This window comes from Ranitomeya variabilis, chromosome 2 (assembly GCF_051348905.1).
Source record: "Ranitomeya variabilis isolate aRanVar5 chromosome 2, aRanVar5.hap1, whole genome shotgun sequence".
NCBI classification, from domain to species: Eukaryota; Metazoa; Chordata; class Amphibia; order Anura; family Dendrobatidae; genus Ranitomeya; species Ranitomeya variabilis.
Window position 1 is genome coordinate 662,214,351 of NC_135233.1, and position 15,791 is coordinate 662,230,141.

Genomic DNA, 15,791 nt, shown 5'->3' on the forward strand with positions numbered 1-15,791 from the left:
CAGCGACCACACAGCGACTTACCAACGATCACGGCCAGGTCGTATCGCTGGTCGTGATCGTTGGTAAATCGCTATGTGTGACGGGGCCTTTACACTCATGCATTGTAATTGTCTCTCACTGTTTATTCAATTTTCTTGTATCGTTCCTGACAAACAATTTACTGTACAGTACAGACCAAAAGTTTGGACACACCTTCTCATTTAAAGATTTTTCTGTATTTTCATGACTATGAATATTGTACATTCACACTGAAGGCATCAAAACTATGGTATGTGCACACGATGCAGATTTAGTGCAGAATTGGTGCACATCTGCAGCAGATTTTTCTGCAGCAGAAACGCTGCAGAACTGCACTATGATTTACAGTACAATGTAAATTAATGTGAAAAAAAAAAAAGCTGTGCACATGGTGCAGAAAAATCTGCGCAGAAACGCTGCAGATTTCAAAAAAGTGCATGTCACTTCTTTTGTGCAGTTCTGCAGCGTTTCTGCACCCCTCCATTATAGAAATAAAATCTGCACTAAAAACGCATAAAAAACGCACCTGCGGATTCTGCCAGGAGATGCAGATTTAGTGCAGAAAATTCTGCACCACATTTCCTACGTGTGCACATAGCCTAAATTAACACATGTGGAATTATATACTTAACAAAAAAGTGTGAAGCAACTGAAATTATGTCTTATATTCTAGGTTCCTCAAAGTAGCCACCTTTTGCTTTGATGACTGCTTTGCACACTCTTGGCATTGTCTTGATGAGCTTCAAGAGGTAGTCACCGGGAATGGTCTTCCAACAATCTTGAAGGAGTTCCCAGAGATGCTTAGCACTTGTTGGCCCTTTTTGCCTTCACTCTGCTGTCCATCTCACCCCAAACCATCTCGATTGAGTTCAGGTCAGGTGACTGTGGAGGCCAGGTCATCTGGCGTATCACCCCATCACTCTCCTTCTTGGTCAAATAGCCCTTACCCAGCCTGGAGGTGTGTTTGGGGTCATTGTCCTGTTGAAACATAAATGATGGTCCAACTAAACGCAAACCGGATGGAATAGCATGCCGCTGCAAGATGCTGTGGTAGCCATGCTGGTTCAGTATGCCTTCAATTTTGAATAAATCCCCAACAGTGTCACAAGCAAAGCACCCCCACGCCATTGCACCACCTCCTCCATGCTTCACGGTGGGAACCAGGCATGTAAAGTCCATCTGTCCACCTTTTCTGCGTCACTCAAAGACACGGTGGTTGGAACCAAAGATCTCAAATTTGGACTCATCGGACCAAAGCACAGATTTCCATTGGTCTAATGTCCATCCCTTGTGTTCTTTAGCCCAAACAAGTCTCTTCTGCTTGTTGCCTGTCCTTAGCAGTGGTTTCCTAGCAGCTATTTTACCATGAAGACCTGGTGCACAAAGTCTCCTCTTAACAGTTGTTGTAGAGATGTGTCTGCTGCTAGAACTCTGTGTGGCATTGACCTGGTCTCTAATCTGAGCTGCTGTTAACCTGCGATTTCTGAGGCTGGTGACTCGGATAAACTTATCCTCAGAAGCAGAGGTGACTCTTGGTCTTCCTTTCCTGGGGCGGTCCTCATGTGAGTCAGTTTCTTTGTAGCGCTTGATGGTTTTTGCCACTGCACTTGGGGACACTTTCAAAGTTTTCCTAATTTTTTGGACTGACTGACCTTCTTTTCTTAAAGTACTGACGGACACTCGTTTTTCTTTACTTAGCTGCTTTTTTCTTGCCATAATACAAAATTCTAACAGTCTATTCAGTAGGACTATCAGCTGTGTATCCACCAGACTTCTGCACAACACAACTGATGGTCCCAACCCCATTTATAAGGCAAGAAATCCCACTTATTAAACCTGACAGGGCACACTTGTGAATTGAAAACCATTCTCGGTGACTACCTCTCGAAGCTTATCAAGAGAATGCCAAGAGTGTGCAAAGCAGTCATCAAAGCAAAAGGTGGCTACTTTGAAGAACCTAGAATATAAGAAATAATTTCAGTTGCTTGACACTTTTTTGTTAAATATATAATTCCACATGTGTTAATTTTGATGCGTTCAGTGTGAATGTACAATTTTCATAGTCATGAAAATACAGAAAAATCTTGAAATGAGAAAGTGTGTCCAATCTTTTGGTCTGTACTGTATGTAGGACAGTAGTGTGAGGAAATACACCAGTAGTATATTTAGGTCATATATTAATAGATTCTTAATTTTAGACCCTTCTCAGTACCCATGTGTTGTAAGAATAGTGTCCTCAATCGCTTAATATAGAGTATGGACTCAATTAACATTTGATGCTGGATGCTGTAACCACTTTCTCTTCTTCTGTTTCTGCTTCTCATTTACAGCTCAGCCTGAGGCCTTCAGTGGCTGAACTGCAGGCCAGACGTATCTTGTGCTTCAACGAATATGTAGAGGTAACTGACTCGCTGGACTATGACCGCCGCGCGGATAAGCCCTGGGCAAGGTTAACGCCAGCTGACAAGGCAAGGACAAACATACATTTGTGTACTATCATACTCCATTATGTCAGTTCAGATATTTTGTACGTAATATATTGTCTAGATTTGTATTTTTCTACACATCTGAAATAAGATTAATGTTTACAGAAACAAAATATTCTTTGAAAGAGCCTAAGTAGCATGTTTCCATATAATGTGCCATCTTACAGCACACCATTGATGGTTATAGGGATGTGTTATCCGTGAATCTAAATGTAAAGTGGGTATAAATAAAGCACCAGAATTCCGTACAATGTAGATATTTTAGGCTGTGCAGCAAATATAGACAAAGTACAGCTGAAACTATGGGAATTAGTGAAATGTGCTTTTGAAAATGTATAAATCACTGTTGTACACATAATTGAGTGAGACTGTGAAAGTCATTGCCTGAGTGGTGTTGGAATGTCTGAAGCCATGAAGAACATGTTCTTGGAGTCAGTACCTGGTTTCCATGTCATATTCTAATTTACATTTACCACACTTGATTATTTGCTATGAGCCTCAATCATCTGTGTTGTAGAATATGAATGAATGGGAAGTGCTTTTTCTTTGAACCTGATATAAATAATGTCTGGATTTTGAAGTGGATATGTTTTATCCGCATACATTGAATGCATGTATTGCTGGCTTTATAAGTAATTAGTAGAATTACACGGCTTTGCTCAGGCCTGTTTGGTTAAACTGCATGTTGTTTGTGTGTGGTTAAAAACTTTGTTTGCTACTGACTTGAAGCCAACCTTTGAGTTGTTACATGCAGAAATTCAACATACTAAGTTGTCATGCACAGAAATTGTATATCTCTCTAGTGGTTTGTGAAGAGATTTAAAATGATATACGGTATGCTTTCAGATTCCGTGTTTTTTTTCTTGTAAATATCTCAAACACTTTTGTATTCTCTTTTTTTGGTGAATATTTTAATAATGCTAGGATATATAGAGGCGAATCGTTGTGTAAAAGCTACTGAAATGCCTGATATACCTATGCAGTAAATTTGGGACAGATTGTTCGAGTCATTTGGCTGTAAACTGATGTTCACTTTTGTGTTTCATTTTTTGGCAAATATGTTGAGAACAGTAGCACCTAGACAGAGAAGTACCAGATTTACATGTGTACCAAATTTGCGTCCAGGTTGGATCAGTTGTTGCATAAAGAACAGACAACAGCAATTAATTTTATATATACTGTGTATATATAATATACAGTGGGTAAAATAAATATTTGATACACTGATGATTTTGCAAGTTTTCCCGCTAACAAAGAATGGAGAGGTCTGTAGTTTTTATCGCGGGTACACTTCAACTGTGAGAGACAGAATCTTAAAATAATCCAAAAAATCACATTGTATGATTTTTAAATAATTAAATTGCATTTTATTACATGAAATAAGTATTTTATCACCTATCAACCAACAAGAGTTATGTCTCTCTCACAGACCTGGTAGTTGTTCTTTAAGAAGCCCTCCTACTCTGCACTCATTACCTGTATTAATTGCACAAGTTTGAACTTGTTACCTGTATAAAAGACACCTGTCCACACAGTCAATCACATTCCAAGCTCCCCACGATGGTCGAGACCAAAGAGCCGTCTAAGGACATCAGGGTCAAAATTGTAGACCTGTACAGGGGTGGGATGGGCTCCAGGACAATAGGCAAGCAGCTTGGTGAGAAGGCAACAACCATTGGCACAGTTATTCGAAAATGGAAGACACACAGGACAACTGTCAATCTTCCTCGGCCTGGGGCTTAATGCAAGATCTAGCCTTGTGGGGAGGACCTGGTCAATGACCTGAAGAGAGCTGGGACCACAGTCTCAAACATTACCGTTAGTAACACAATACACACTCATGGATTAAAATTCTGCAAGGCATGCAAGGTCCCTCTGCTCACACCAGCACATGTCCAGGTCCGTTTGATGTTCACCAATGGCCATCTGGATGATACAGAGGAGACATTGGAGAAGGTCATAGGGTCAGATGACACCAAAATAGAACTTTTTAGTATCAACTCCACTTGCTATGTTTGAAGAAAGAAGGACGAGTACAAACCCAAGAACACAATCCCAACTGTGAAGAATGGTGGGGGAAACCTCATACTCTGGGAGTGCTTTTCTGTAAAGGGGACAGGACGACTGCACTGTATAGAAGAGAGAATGCATAGGACCATGTATTAAAAGATTCTGGCCAACATCCTCCTTGCCTCAGTAAGAGCATTGAAGAGGGATTGTGGCTGGGTCATTCAGCATGACAATGACCCTAAACACACACACACAGTGGCCTTGCCAGTCTCCAGACCTGAACCCAATAGAAAATCTTTGGAAGGAGCTCAAACTCAATGTTGCCCAGCGACAGCCCCGTAACCTGAAAGATCTGGAGAAGATCTGTATGGAGGAGTGGGCTAAAATCCCTGCTGCAGTGTGTGCAAACTTGGTCCTGAACTACAGGAAACGTCTGACCTCTGTAATTGAAAACAAAGGTTTCTGTACCAAATATTAAGTTCTGTTTTTCTGTTGTATCATTTACTTATTTCATTCAATAAAATGCAAATGTATTATGTAAAAATCATACAATGTGATTTTCTGTTTTTTTTTTTAGATTCTGTCTCTCACAGTTGAAGTGTACCTATGATAAAAATTACAAACCTCTCCATTTTTTGTAGCTGTGAAAATTTACAAAATTGACAGTGTACCAAATACTTAATTTCCCCACTCTGTTATGGCAATATATGTATATTGACATATGTTGGTTTTAATAAGGTTAAAAATCTATTTAAAGTAATCAGATATAGGAGAATTTGCTTATTTTTCTCTGACATCCTTGTGCAAAAAATAACTATATTCAATATGCAAATGAGGGTCCTTGATGCACTCTTGGCATGACCATATGTCAAGCACACTGTTCCGCTTGAAGTACCATCCTTGATCCTTCATCACCTCCCCAGAGAAACCACTACCTTAACTGAAAACTCGGCTGTGTGATCGTTCAGATACTGGCCCAGCTGAATGAGCACAGCTGACAGGAGAGAGGAATGTCTTCTGTGCCACCTTGGCTCCTGCATGAATGGTTTGTATGCTCACCTCCTGCAGTGTCCGTGTCTGTGTGCACACATGGTAAGGCTGCTTTCACACTAGCGTCGGCACGGGGCTGTCGCTATGCGTCGGCCCGACGAGCCGACGCGCGTTGTGAAAATAATGCCCGATGTGGGCAGCGGAAGCAGTCTTACGACGCTTCCGCTGCCCCATTGTAAGGTCCGGGGAGGAGGGGGCGGAGTTTCGGCCGCGCATGCACAGTCGAAAATGGCGGACATGACGCGCAAAAAAAGTTACATATAATGTTTTTTGTGCCGACGGTCCGCCAAAACACGACGCAACCGTCGCACGACGGTTGCGACGTGTGGCCATACGTCGCAATGCGTCGCTAATGTTAGTCTATGGGGAAAAAACGCATCCTGGAGACAACTTTGCAGGATGCGTTTTTTCTCCTAAACGACGCATTGCGACATACAGCCAACAACGCTAGTGTGAAAGTAGCCTAAGTTCTCAGCTCAGGCAGTGCTTGCTCTGGGCAAGCAAGCATTGTCAATCTAAATATGGCGGGCTGGTATTTGAGGGGAAGAATGGTTCACTGGACATTCGGCTACCCCAAGTGTGCACAGAGCACCCTAATTTGCTTAATCAATAAATATTTTTTGCACAAGAAAGAAAACTACAGGCTTGGATTTTATAGCTGATAAGCCCTCTATATGACTATTCAGCACTATAAATTATTGACTCCTTTATCAACTTATTAAACTTGACCTCCAATTTTTAGTGTACTTTGTCAAACACTTGCTGTAGGTACGATGGAAACTTTTATAACGTGTTATGTATTTGTTAGATTGCCTAGTTGTTATATTGCTTAGTAAAGAAAAATCTGGGCCAAAAAAAAGTTCTTGTCAAAAAGAGGAGGTGGTGACTACACTGTTGGTGTGCATCTAACTGCACTAACACTAGTACACACCTGTTTGCTCCCTATGAATACTTTTAAAGTTTAGCTTTATTCACAGTGGCAACCAGGGCTTGGGATCTCCAAGACACATGTTAAGAGCTCTCACAAATGTGTTGGCTGTTTGCTAAATGGGTTGTCTCATGAACTACATTTGTTAGGGTTGCTCTTAGCACCCAACTGTCTAATATGTGACTTAACACGTTGGCGCTGTGTACTTATCACATGAGCTTCCACATTGCACTCCATTTTGGCAAAAGAAAACCCTCAGAACTTCAAACATGGTTTACCCATTAGTGTGGAGGTAAAGCCGTTGTAACTCATACATTAGTACATGGTAAGTTAAAGTGTTTGAAAATATTCCTAACTTTTTATTATTTTGTAACATTTTCTACAGGTAATTAATAAGGTGGCTTACAGTAGATATACTTTATGGTGGCATAGTCGTTGAGTACACAACATGGGAGTTAATTTATTTTTGTTTTTTCAAAATTTGTAAGAATTTTCCAAACATTTGTGTGAATGGCCTTCTAGGAATCAGAAAAGAAAAAGTTGGTCAGCAGACGGCATGCCTTTCATGCACAGACTATAACCGCGCTGGATATGAACGGATTAAAGGTTCAGGAGCTGGGTTTTGTTCTGTCAATCCTAAAATCAGAGATCATAATTTGTTAGTTTTAGTTAAGCCAAGTCATCCCTTCTGCACGTAACATCCTGTCAGCCCTGGAGCCAGTGAAAAAGAGGAATTCTGAGCTGCTAATTAGAAGGCCGCCTTTTCTTTTCATCTGTGCTCTTAAAGGATTACCAAATGTCTCTGATATGTTTTGGAGTCTAATTAATTGAGCTGTACTTTGAAATCATCCATCTGTTTGCAAATTAGAATAAGCACATTATTAAGGATGGCTTTCTTTCATCTCAAATATTCTGTAATTGTAACTGTTACAGATATATTTATTGTACGAAAAAATATTTAAAACACTTAAACCTGTTTACAGTAGAAGAAAAGGCATTGTGCCTTCCAGCTTACCAGGTGTGATGCAATGTGACTGGTCCTCTCTGCAACCTAAGGCAATACTCCAACATCTAAAGCCCGTTCATACTTAATGATTATCAATATGATTGGAACATTGCCCAGCGGTAATGAAGAAACTAATACCATTGTCAGCAAGGATCACTCGAGGAAAAATGATACAGCATTAGGGGGAGGCTTCTGCAATTTAAGAACTTTATTCTACAGTGCTAGCCAGCATCAAGTCCTAATGTACAGATCTTAAGAGAGTTCCAAAGGATACATATAGAGATGAACAGATCGCTCTGTGCATCCCTGGTCCACGGTCCAGGTTGGTACACCTTGGCAGGAGCTGCGGGAATTTCCTTCGTTTCCAGGACCCCAGGCTTGACTTATGATTTTCCAGGCTGGGTAGAAGGCACCTGTGTAAGGCATGACACACAGATGATGTCACGCCAGGCAGATGAATCAATCTCCACACCAGGGAACTCGGAAAGGCCAGGAAATTTGTGCAGTTTCAGTCCCCAGCCAGAAAGCAAGAACCTGGACCTTGAACTGGAGTTGTGTGAAGCAATCTGCTTATGTCTAATTAGATATACACGTCCATATATATCTGGACAGAGACAACATGTTTCTAATTTTGGTTGTGCTGTGTGTAGAGTTGTATGTACATTTATTTGTAGCTATGGGTCTAGGTACAGACTTGTATTCAGAGTGTTCTGTTGAAATCATTCCATTGTTGTAGAAGTTTGTAGAGACCTTTCTGTAAGTAGATGGGTTGCTATTGTGTAGCTATTTTTTGTACTTTGGAAAACTTTTTTCTTTTTCTTTTTAGGCTGCCATAAGGAAAGAGCTCAACGAGTTTAAAAGTACAGAAATGGAGGTGCATGAAGAAAGTCGCCATTTTACAAGGTGAGGCATTTTCTCATTTAGGCTAGGGCTACGTTGTGACTTTGGCATAGCACATGTCACATGAGCAAGGTTTGCTCCATGCCGCTGCTACATCACAGCACAATAGAAGTGAATGGGGGTAACATTGCAGCCGCAAGAGTACTTCGTCAAGCAAGTCGCAAGACGTTCAACCACGTCGATTTTTTTGCGACTTGCTTGCACAGTCCCAAGATCCTCGGCCTCGCATTCACTGGTATTGCCCGGCGATGTAGCAGCAGTACTAAGTAAACCTTGGTTGCACAACAGAGGCTCCTGAAATGCACTTGTGTTTTATTCTTTAAAAATGTTAATCGAACACCAGTAACATCTACTGCTTATAGAAATGTGACTGCAATAATGTCTTCTCTTATTTTTTTAGATTTCACCGTCCATAGTAGAAGAATGTTTAAGAATCCAGGTCACCTGGACAAACATCTTCAAGCGCTCTCTGTATTTTCTCAGTATATCCCCCATTCCTTGGAGTTTCTGCCCTAAGAAGAGAAGCGGCTACACTGAAAACATGTGGGTTTTTATTTGTCTGCTCTCATTTGTTGCAGTTATTATTCCCACTTGGACTGTTGCTTTCATTTTGTGTCCAGACAATCAAGTATTATAAATTATTTAAAAACATAAGAACAATGCCTTAAACTCACGCAGCAGTTATGGGCTATTTACACTCTGTGGCTCTAATTGCCATGTTGGTTTAAATTGTCTATGCCTTTGTTACAGTATGAGAATCGTACACTTCCTGCAGACTTCTCAGAGCAAACTGGGGCCACACTAACCCACCGTAGTAAAGTGACAAGCCATTGACTGCAACTGTTGGCTGCATTTTTTGAGAGTGTTTTTAAACCTCTGATTGTCGCATCTGGTATAGCGATCATCTACGAATCCATCTTGGTTAGTTTCTTGATGGGGAAAAAAGTTTCTTTTCTAGGAGGAAATCTGAAAATAAAAATGGTTGCATCTTCATGCCCGCCACCATACGAAGAGGAAGTGATGGTTACAGGAGCTGATGCACATTCCTGTATGACTGCACTGAAAATAGGACTGTCCCACCCAAATAAGACTTCTTGTATGATGGATATGATACTATGTTTAAATGTAAAATGCGAAAACATTTGACAGTCGCCTGCAGACGCGCAACACTAACTTGATGGGTAAATAAGAAGGCAGATGTATATTTTTTAGATACACGGCAGCTAGGGAAGAAGGCAGCTGTGTGATATCTGAGGCATTCATTCCTGCATCTGTCATCCCATCTCTCTTAATGAAGGATGCAAGTCTGTAAAGACAAGTATAGCTGAAATGTGAAGTCAGCACTGGCAATGTAACTACTATTCATGGATGTTTGTATGCATTTCATAGTACCCTGCAGTCAGGCTTCTATAATGTTTACTTAATAAATAGCTAGCACTTAATTACAGGTCCTTCTCAAAAAATTAGCATATAGTGTTAAATTTCATTATTTACCATAATGTAATGATTACAATTAAACTTTCATATATTATAGATTCATTATCCACCAACTGAAATTTGTCAGGTCTTTTATTGTTTTAATACTGATGATTTTGGCATACAACTCCTGATAACCCAAAAAACCTGTCTCAATAAATTAGCATATTTCACCCGTCCAATCAAATAAAAGTGTTTTTTAATAACAAACAAAAAAACCATCAAATAATAATGTTCAGTTATGCACTCAATACTTGGTCGGGAATCCTTTGGCAGAAATGACTGCTTCAATGCGGCGTGGCATGGAGGCAATCAGCCTGTGACACTGCTGAGATGTTATGGAGGCCCAGGATGCTTCAATAGCGGCCTTAAGCTCATCCAGAGTGTTGGGTCTTGCGTCTCTCAACTTTCTCTTCACAATATCCCACAGATTCTCTATGGGGTTCAGGTCAGGAGAGTTGGCAGGCCAATTGAGCACAGTAATACCATGGTCAGTAAACCATTTACCAGTGGTTTTGGCACTGTGAGCAGGTGCCAGGAAGCATGAAGTGCTCCAAAATCTCCTGATAGCTAGCTGCATTGACCCTGCCCTTGATGAAACACAGTGGACTAACACCAGCAGCTGACATGGCACCCCACACCACTGACTGTGGGTACTTGACACTGGACTTCAGGCATTTTGGCATTTCCTTTTCCCTATTCTTCCTCCAGACTCTGGCACCTTGATTTCCGAATGACATGCAAAATTTGCTTTCATCAGAAAAAAGTACTTGGGACCACTTAGCAACAGTCCAGTGCTGTTTCTCTGTAGCCCAGGTCAGGCGCTTCTGCCGCTGTTTATGGTTCAAAAGTGGCTTTACCTGGGGAATGCGGCACCTGTAGCCCATTTCCTGCACACGCCTGTGCACGGTGGCTCTGGATGTTTCCACACCAGACTCAGTCCACTGCTTCCTCAGGTTCCCCAAGGTCTAGAATCGGTCCTTCTCCACAATCTTCCTCAGGGTCCGGTCACCTCTTCTCGTTGTACAGCGTTTTCTGCCACATTGTTTCCTTCCAACAGACTTACCATTGAGGTGCCTTGATACAGCACTCTGGGAACAGCCTATTTGTTGAGAAATTTCTTTCTGGGTCTTACCCTCTTGCTTGAGGGTGTCAATGATGGCCTTCTTGACATCTGTCAGGTCGCTAGTCTTACCCATGATGGGGGTTTTGAGTAATGAACCAGGCAGGGAGTTTTTAAAAGCCTCAGGTATCTTTTGCATGTGTTTAGAGTTAATTAGTTGATTCAGAAGATTAGGGTAATAGGTCGTTTAGAGAACCTTTTCTTGATATGCTAATTTATTGAGACAGGTTTTTTGGGTTATCAGGAGTTGTAGGCCAAAATCATCAGTATTAAAACAATAAAAGACCTGACAAATTTCAGTTGGTGGATAATGAATCTATAATATATGAAAGTTTAATTGTAATCATTACATTATGGTAAATAATGAAATTTAACACTATATGCTAATTTTTTGAGAAGGACCTGTATATTGGAGAACAGAATATATGCATGTATCAATGCACTGGATAATATAAATACGGTATATAAAATGGTGACAGGTCATCTACTTGGCCCTTTTCTCTCATTAGTAGTCTTTCTCCATGTACACTCCCTCCACATATCCCCTTCCCCCAGCACAGCACAATATGAGGTCCTTCTGTGCTCACCTCTGCCCAGTTAGCTAATGTTCTCTCTTTCAAGGATCAACACCCCAGAGACATTTTAAGTATGAGAAAGCTGAACAGCAATGTTACATTTATATGTTGTGTCACGTCACAGAAGTCCAAAGTGTCAGTCTCTTAAAGGATTATTAGCTTTCTAAGTGCACTTTATGTGAGTGGGAGATGAAGCTTTATTATTGAATAAACCTTTCCCAACCCTGTGTTTAAGACATTCTCTGTAATCCTTAAAGGGGTTTTATGGACCTAAAAAAAAATCATCTGACTGTGACTATAATGAATCTTTGAACCCCCCCTCCCCGTTACTTTTGTTTTCATTAATTTGTAGCTCCCATTCAGTCTCCTGCAGCTATTCTTGTGGTTTGTTATTATTTACATCTTGACTGTCCTACCTGCTCTCCCTTTATCTGGACTACATTTCCCAAGAAGCAAAGCTGTATCTGTTTCTTGCGGTTTCTCTCAGTTCCCACCCACTACACCTAGAAAGCATCATCTAGAGACTCCTATAACAGTCTCAAGATGGAAAAATCACTGCCCTCATCATTTCTCCTCCCAACAACTGTGCTATCCTGACACTTTTCTGTTGCATGGGCTGACACAGGCACCACACAAGATCTTTGGGGAAGCAGTGATCTATGTCATGTAGTCATTTAATTCTATTGTAATCTAGCATTCTGGAACACATTATTTCTAGCTAAACACCATAAAGAGAAACAAAACTCAAAGCGCCTCCCCAAAAATAAAATAAAATGTGATCAAATGTGTATGTACACTAAATTGGAGTCTAAAGAACCGTTGGCTCACTATGCAGGAGAAAAAAGCTCACACATCTCAACTGACTGAAGAAAATGTTACTGATCTTGGGAAAAAAACGTTTCAGACGTCAGAAACTTTTTTCATCACTTAATTAAAAAAAAAAAAATGAAAATTAGAAAAAAAAAATATGGAAGTGTGGTATTTCTCTCATCAAACTGATCTGGAGAATCATATTTACAGGTGCTTTTTATGATACAATAAATAGCATAAAAGCAAAAACTCCAAAACCATAATCAAAATGCATTTTTTTCATCATTTTTTCCCACTTGTATTTTTTTTCCTGTTTTCAGTATATTGCTTGGTAAAATGAATAAAGTCAATAAAAACTACAACTTATCCAGCAAAAATACCGTATGTCCTCATACAACTAAATAGACAGGGAAGTAAAAAACAAAAACCTGATGGTTCTTGGAAAAATGTGCGGGGGAAAAAAAACTAAAGGGCAAAAATGAAAATTTGTCTGGTCCCATAAGAGGTTAAAACAAAAGTGCAAATACATTTTTTTTATTTAGTATTCTGGGAATACTAGCATCAACCTCTAGCTCACTGTATGCAGGCACGTAATCAGTTTGCCTGGATATTACATAATACGAGGTCATTACTCACTAAGGCCAATGAGTCGTGCAAGGAACTGGATGGAATAGAAATTTTCCTTCACTCTTAAGAATGATATATTGATAAGAGGAGCACAATCCTAATGCCAAGAGGAGACCATTCTGAATGTTTTGTGAACTGGTAGTAGAACCACACAAAGTAGAAATGTTAGAGTGCCAAGGCATGTTGTGTGCTTGTCAATGTAAATGTGGGCCAAATTATCTGTTTACTGACATCACAGCATCTAAGTTCAGGGGTCTCAAACTGCATTCCTCGAGGGCATCAGACCATGCCTGTTTTCAAGATTTCCTTAGCATTGCACAAGGTGCTGGAATCATTCTGTGCAGGTGATTAAATTATCACCTGTGCAATACAAGGAAATCCTAAAAACATGACCTGTTTGCAGCCCTTGAGGAATGCAGTTTGAGACCTCTGAGACCAGTACACATTCGTAAAATATTTGCGTTGCCTTTTTTTTTGTACTGATTTTTTACTTATTTATTTTAATAAATGTCCACTTTTTGGATTTTACTTCTGTGCCTTTTTCAATCGGCAACGCTAGAACTACAGCTCCCATTTTTCCCTACTTCCTCCATTTTGACTCAGAGTATTTGTTCTGAGTAAAGCTTCCTAGATTATTCAGTGTTATTGGACAGTCCACCCACATACTTGTAATTATCAATGTTGTATGTCTTGGTGTTCGGGGACATTATATTTGCATAGCCAGCTAAATGCCTATATAAGTATAAAGGTTATGTGCTTGATAAATACTGCCTGTATAGTAAATCGTTCATTGCTCAAAGACTTGGAATGTTGTAAAAATCATGTAAATACTTTTTTTTCTTTTTTTGCAAATGGCAGTTGAACTGTACGTAGGTTTTCAATGGCTGCATGGATGTATTTATATTTTATTTTAATGATACAAACCAATGAAATAAATTAAATGTTTATAGCTGTGTAGCATCAAAAAAACCATATTGCTCTCGGTTCTACTATTCCCATAAAAGCTGATTGGGGTAGGTTCACATGGTCATATTTACACTTTGAGTGCTGTCCATGAAAAAACTGGACAGCAGGAGGGCCAATGTTATCGAATTGGGTTTTTCGGCGGTACTATTCACCAACTGAATCTGTGCATGAAAAAAAAACCTCCATGCTCTGGTTTCTTTCCTATGATGGGTAAGACTAGCCTGTTCAACAATTCAACTCTATGGGTGTGCAAAAAAAAAAAAAAAAACAGCTCCCATACAGATCATCCGTATTTTTCGATTAATGGTATTATTCGATCATCCAATTATTATTCGTATTATTATCCGTATAGCAACCATTTTTTTTCATAGATGCATTGCAGTTCTTAGCAGCGGAAACTGTATTTGCGCTTGTAGATGTTAATAACGAGTGATGTGAAAAGCTGATTGCATATGGGTGAAAAATCGTTGTTTTTTTCTGGATGAAAATCGAACGTGCTTTTTTTTCCTCTCGTGTGAGCCCAGCCTTACAAACATGTCAAGGTAATAGAGCACGTAGCCCCATCAAGTGTGGCTTTCAGCTCTGCCAAGCATATGGGAGTTGGTAATGAACGAGTACCAGATGTGCTAGCAGATGTGTAGTGGAACTACTTGCGGATTACTTTCCCTCAAGTAAGCACACAATCTTGCTTGTAAATGAATGTCACTTCCAGCTACTTTAATGAAATTATGTGACTTGTAGATATGTCAACGGTTATGTATATTTAATTATATGATGTGTATATAAAAAAAAACAATTGAGGCTTGTTATCATGGAGTATTGTTACATTGCTCAAAAACACAGACTGGAAATTATGACACAAGCTGTTCCTGAATATTATGCCATGGTGGGTGTAATGTATAATGGATAATTTAGGCTTAGCTAAATGTATGTCTAATATGGCCCTCTAGAATAAATGATGGATTCTATGCCTATTATATGCCTCGCAATAAAACATATTGTGGTCTTTATATTTTCATTTAATTCTAGTACAAGTGCAACTGTCCTGAGACACAGGTGTATACATGTACTGACCTGTTCTCCCAAATAAGAGGGACCGTAATTTTAGGGACTAACCCCTTTTCAATATCTGGATTTTTCACTGCATTGTATGTTAAAGTGAATGGTGTCAGACACTTATGACTTGTCCTAAAACAAGCCCTCATACGACTTTGAACCCGGAAATGAAATAAAAATATGGCTTCTGGAAGTAGGGGTGGAAAACAGGAAATTGCAAAAAATAAAGTCCGAAAGGGGTTAAAGCATTTTAAATAAGAGCCAGTTTGTGACATCATCTGAAGGCATTCGAAAACCCTAGCTTTGTTGCCAAAACTTTTTATATGCTTATGATAAACTAGAAGTATTTCTTGTTATAATTGCCATAAAAAAAAAATAACGGCCATCTAAATTGGCAAACAATCTTTTCACTTATCGGGTGAATTCTGAATATGTGCTTTATGTAAGCTCAATATAATCATGTCACTTTGAGTTTTAATTTTTTTTTTTTTTAAACTATATTGATGTGTTTTTGGTCAAGTCAAATATGTAAGGAGGCCTCTTGCATGATTGTCAGTGGAGATAAGGATCAAGCATCTCCAGTTTCAGACTGTCGATGCTTTGGGCTACACTAAAAATGCTGCCAGAGTGTCTTTCTCTTGGAGAATACAAAAGTGCTTGGTAGAATGAGTGCTCCTCTGTATGGGAGAGTCAAGAGAGATAGTTGCCGACTGAACCATTGTTCGACTGGCAGCTTTCTGTAGTGCAAACATATATGTA

At 39.7% G+C, this 15,791-nt stretch overlaps 1 protein-coding gene across 8 annotated transcripts in view; it reads left to right on the forward strand.

The window, feature by feature from the left end:
• PHACTR2 (phosphatase and actin regulator 2) overlaps nt 1-15,520 on the forward strand; it is a 302,679-nt gene extending 287,159 nt beyond the window's left edge. For 7 of the 8 annotated variants that reach the window (XM_077289214.1, XM_077289218.1, XM_077289213.1 and 4 more), the window contains 3 exons: nt 2,350-2,487; nt 8,326-8,402; nt 8,800-9,838. In XM_077289214.1, coding sequence (XP_077145329.1) covers nt 2,350-2,487; nt 8,326-8,402; nt 8,800-8,815 — 231 coding nt within the window. In that variant the 3' untranslated portion in view covers nt 8,816-9,838. Of the gene's footprint in view, nt 1-2,349; nt 2,488-8,325; nt 8,403-8,799 lie in introns of all 8 variants that reach the window. The other variant, XM_077289215.1, reaches the window with a different exon arrangement.
• Nucleotides 15,521-15,791: the final 271 nt, after the last annotated feature.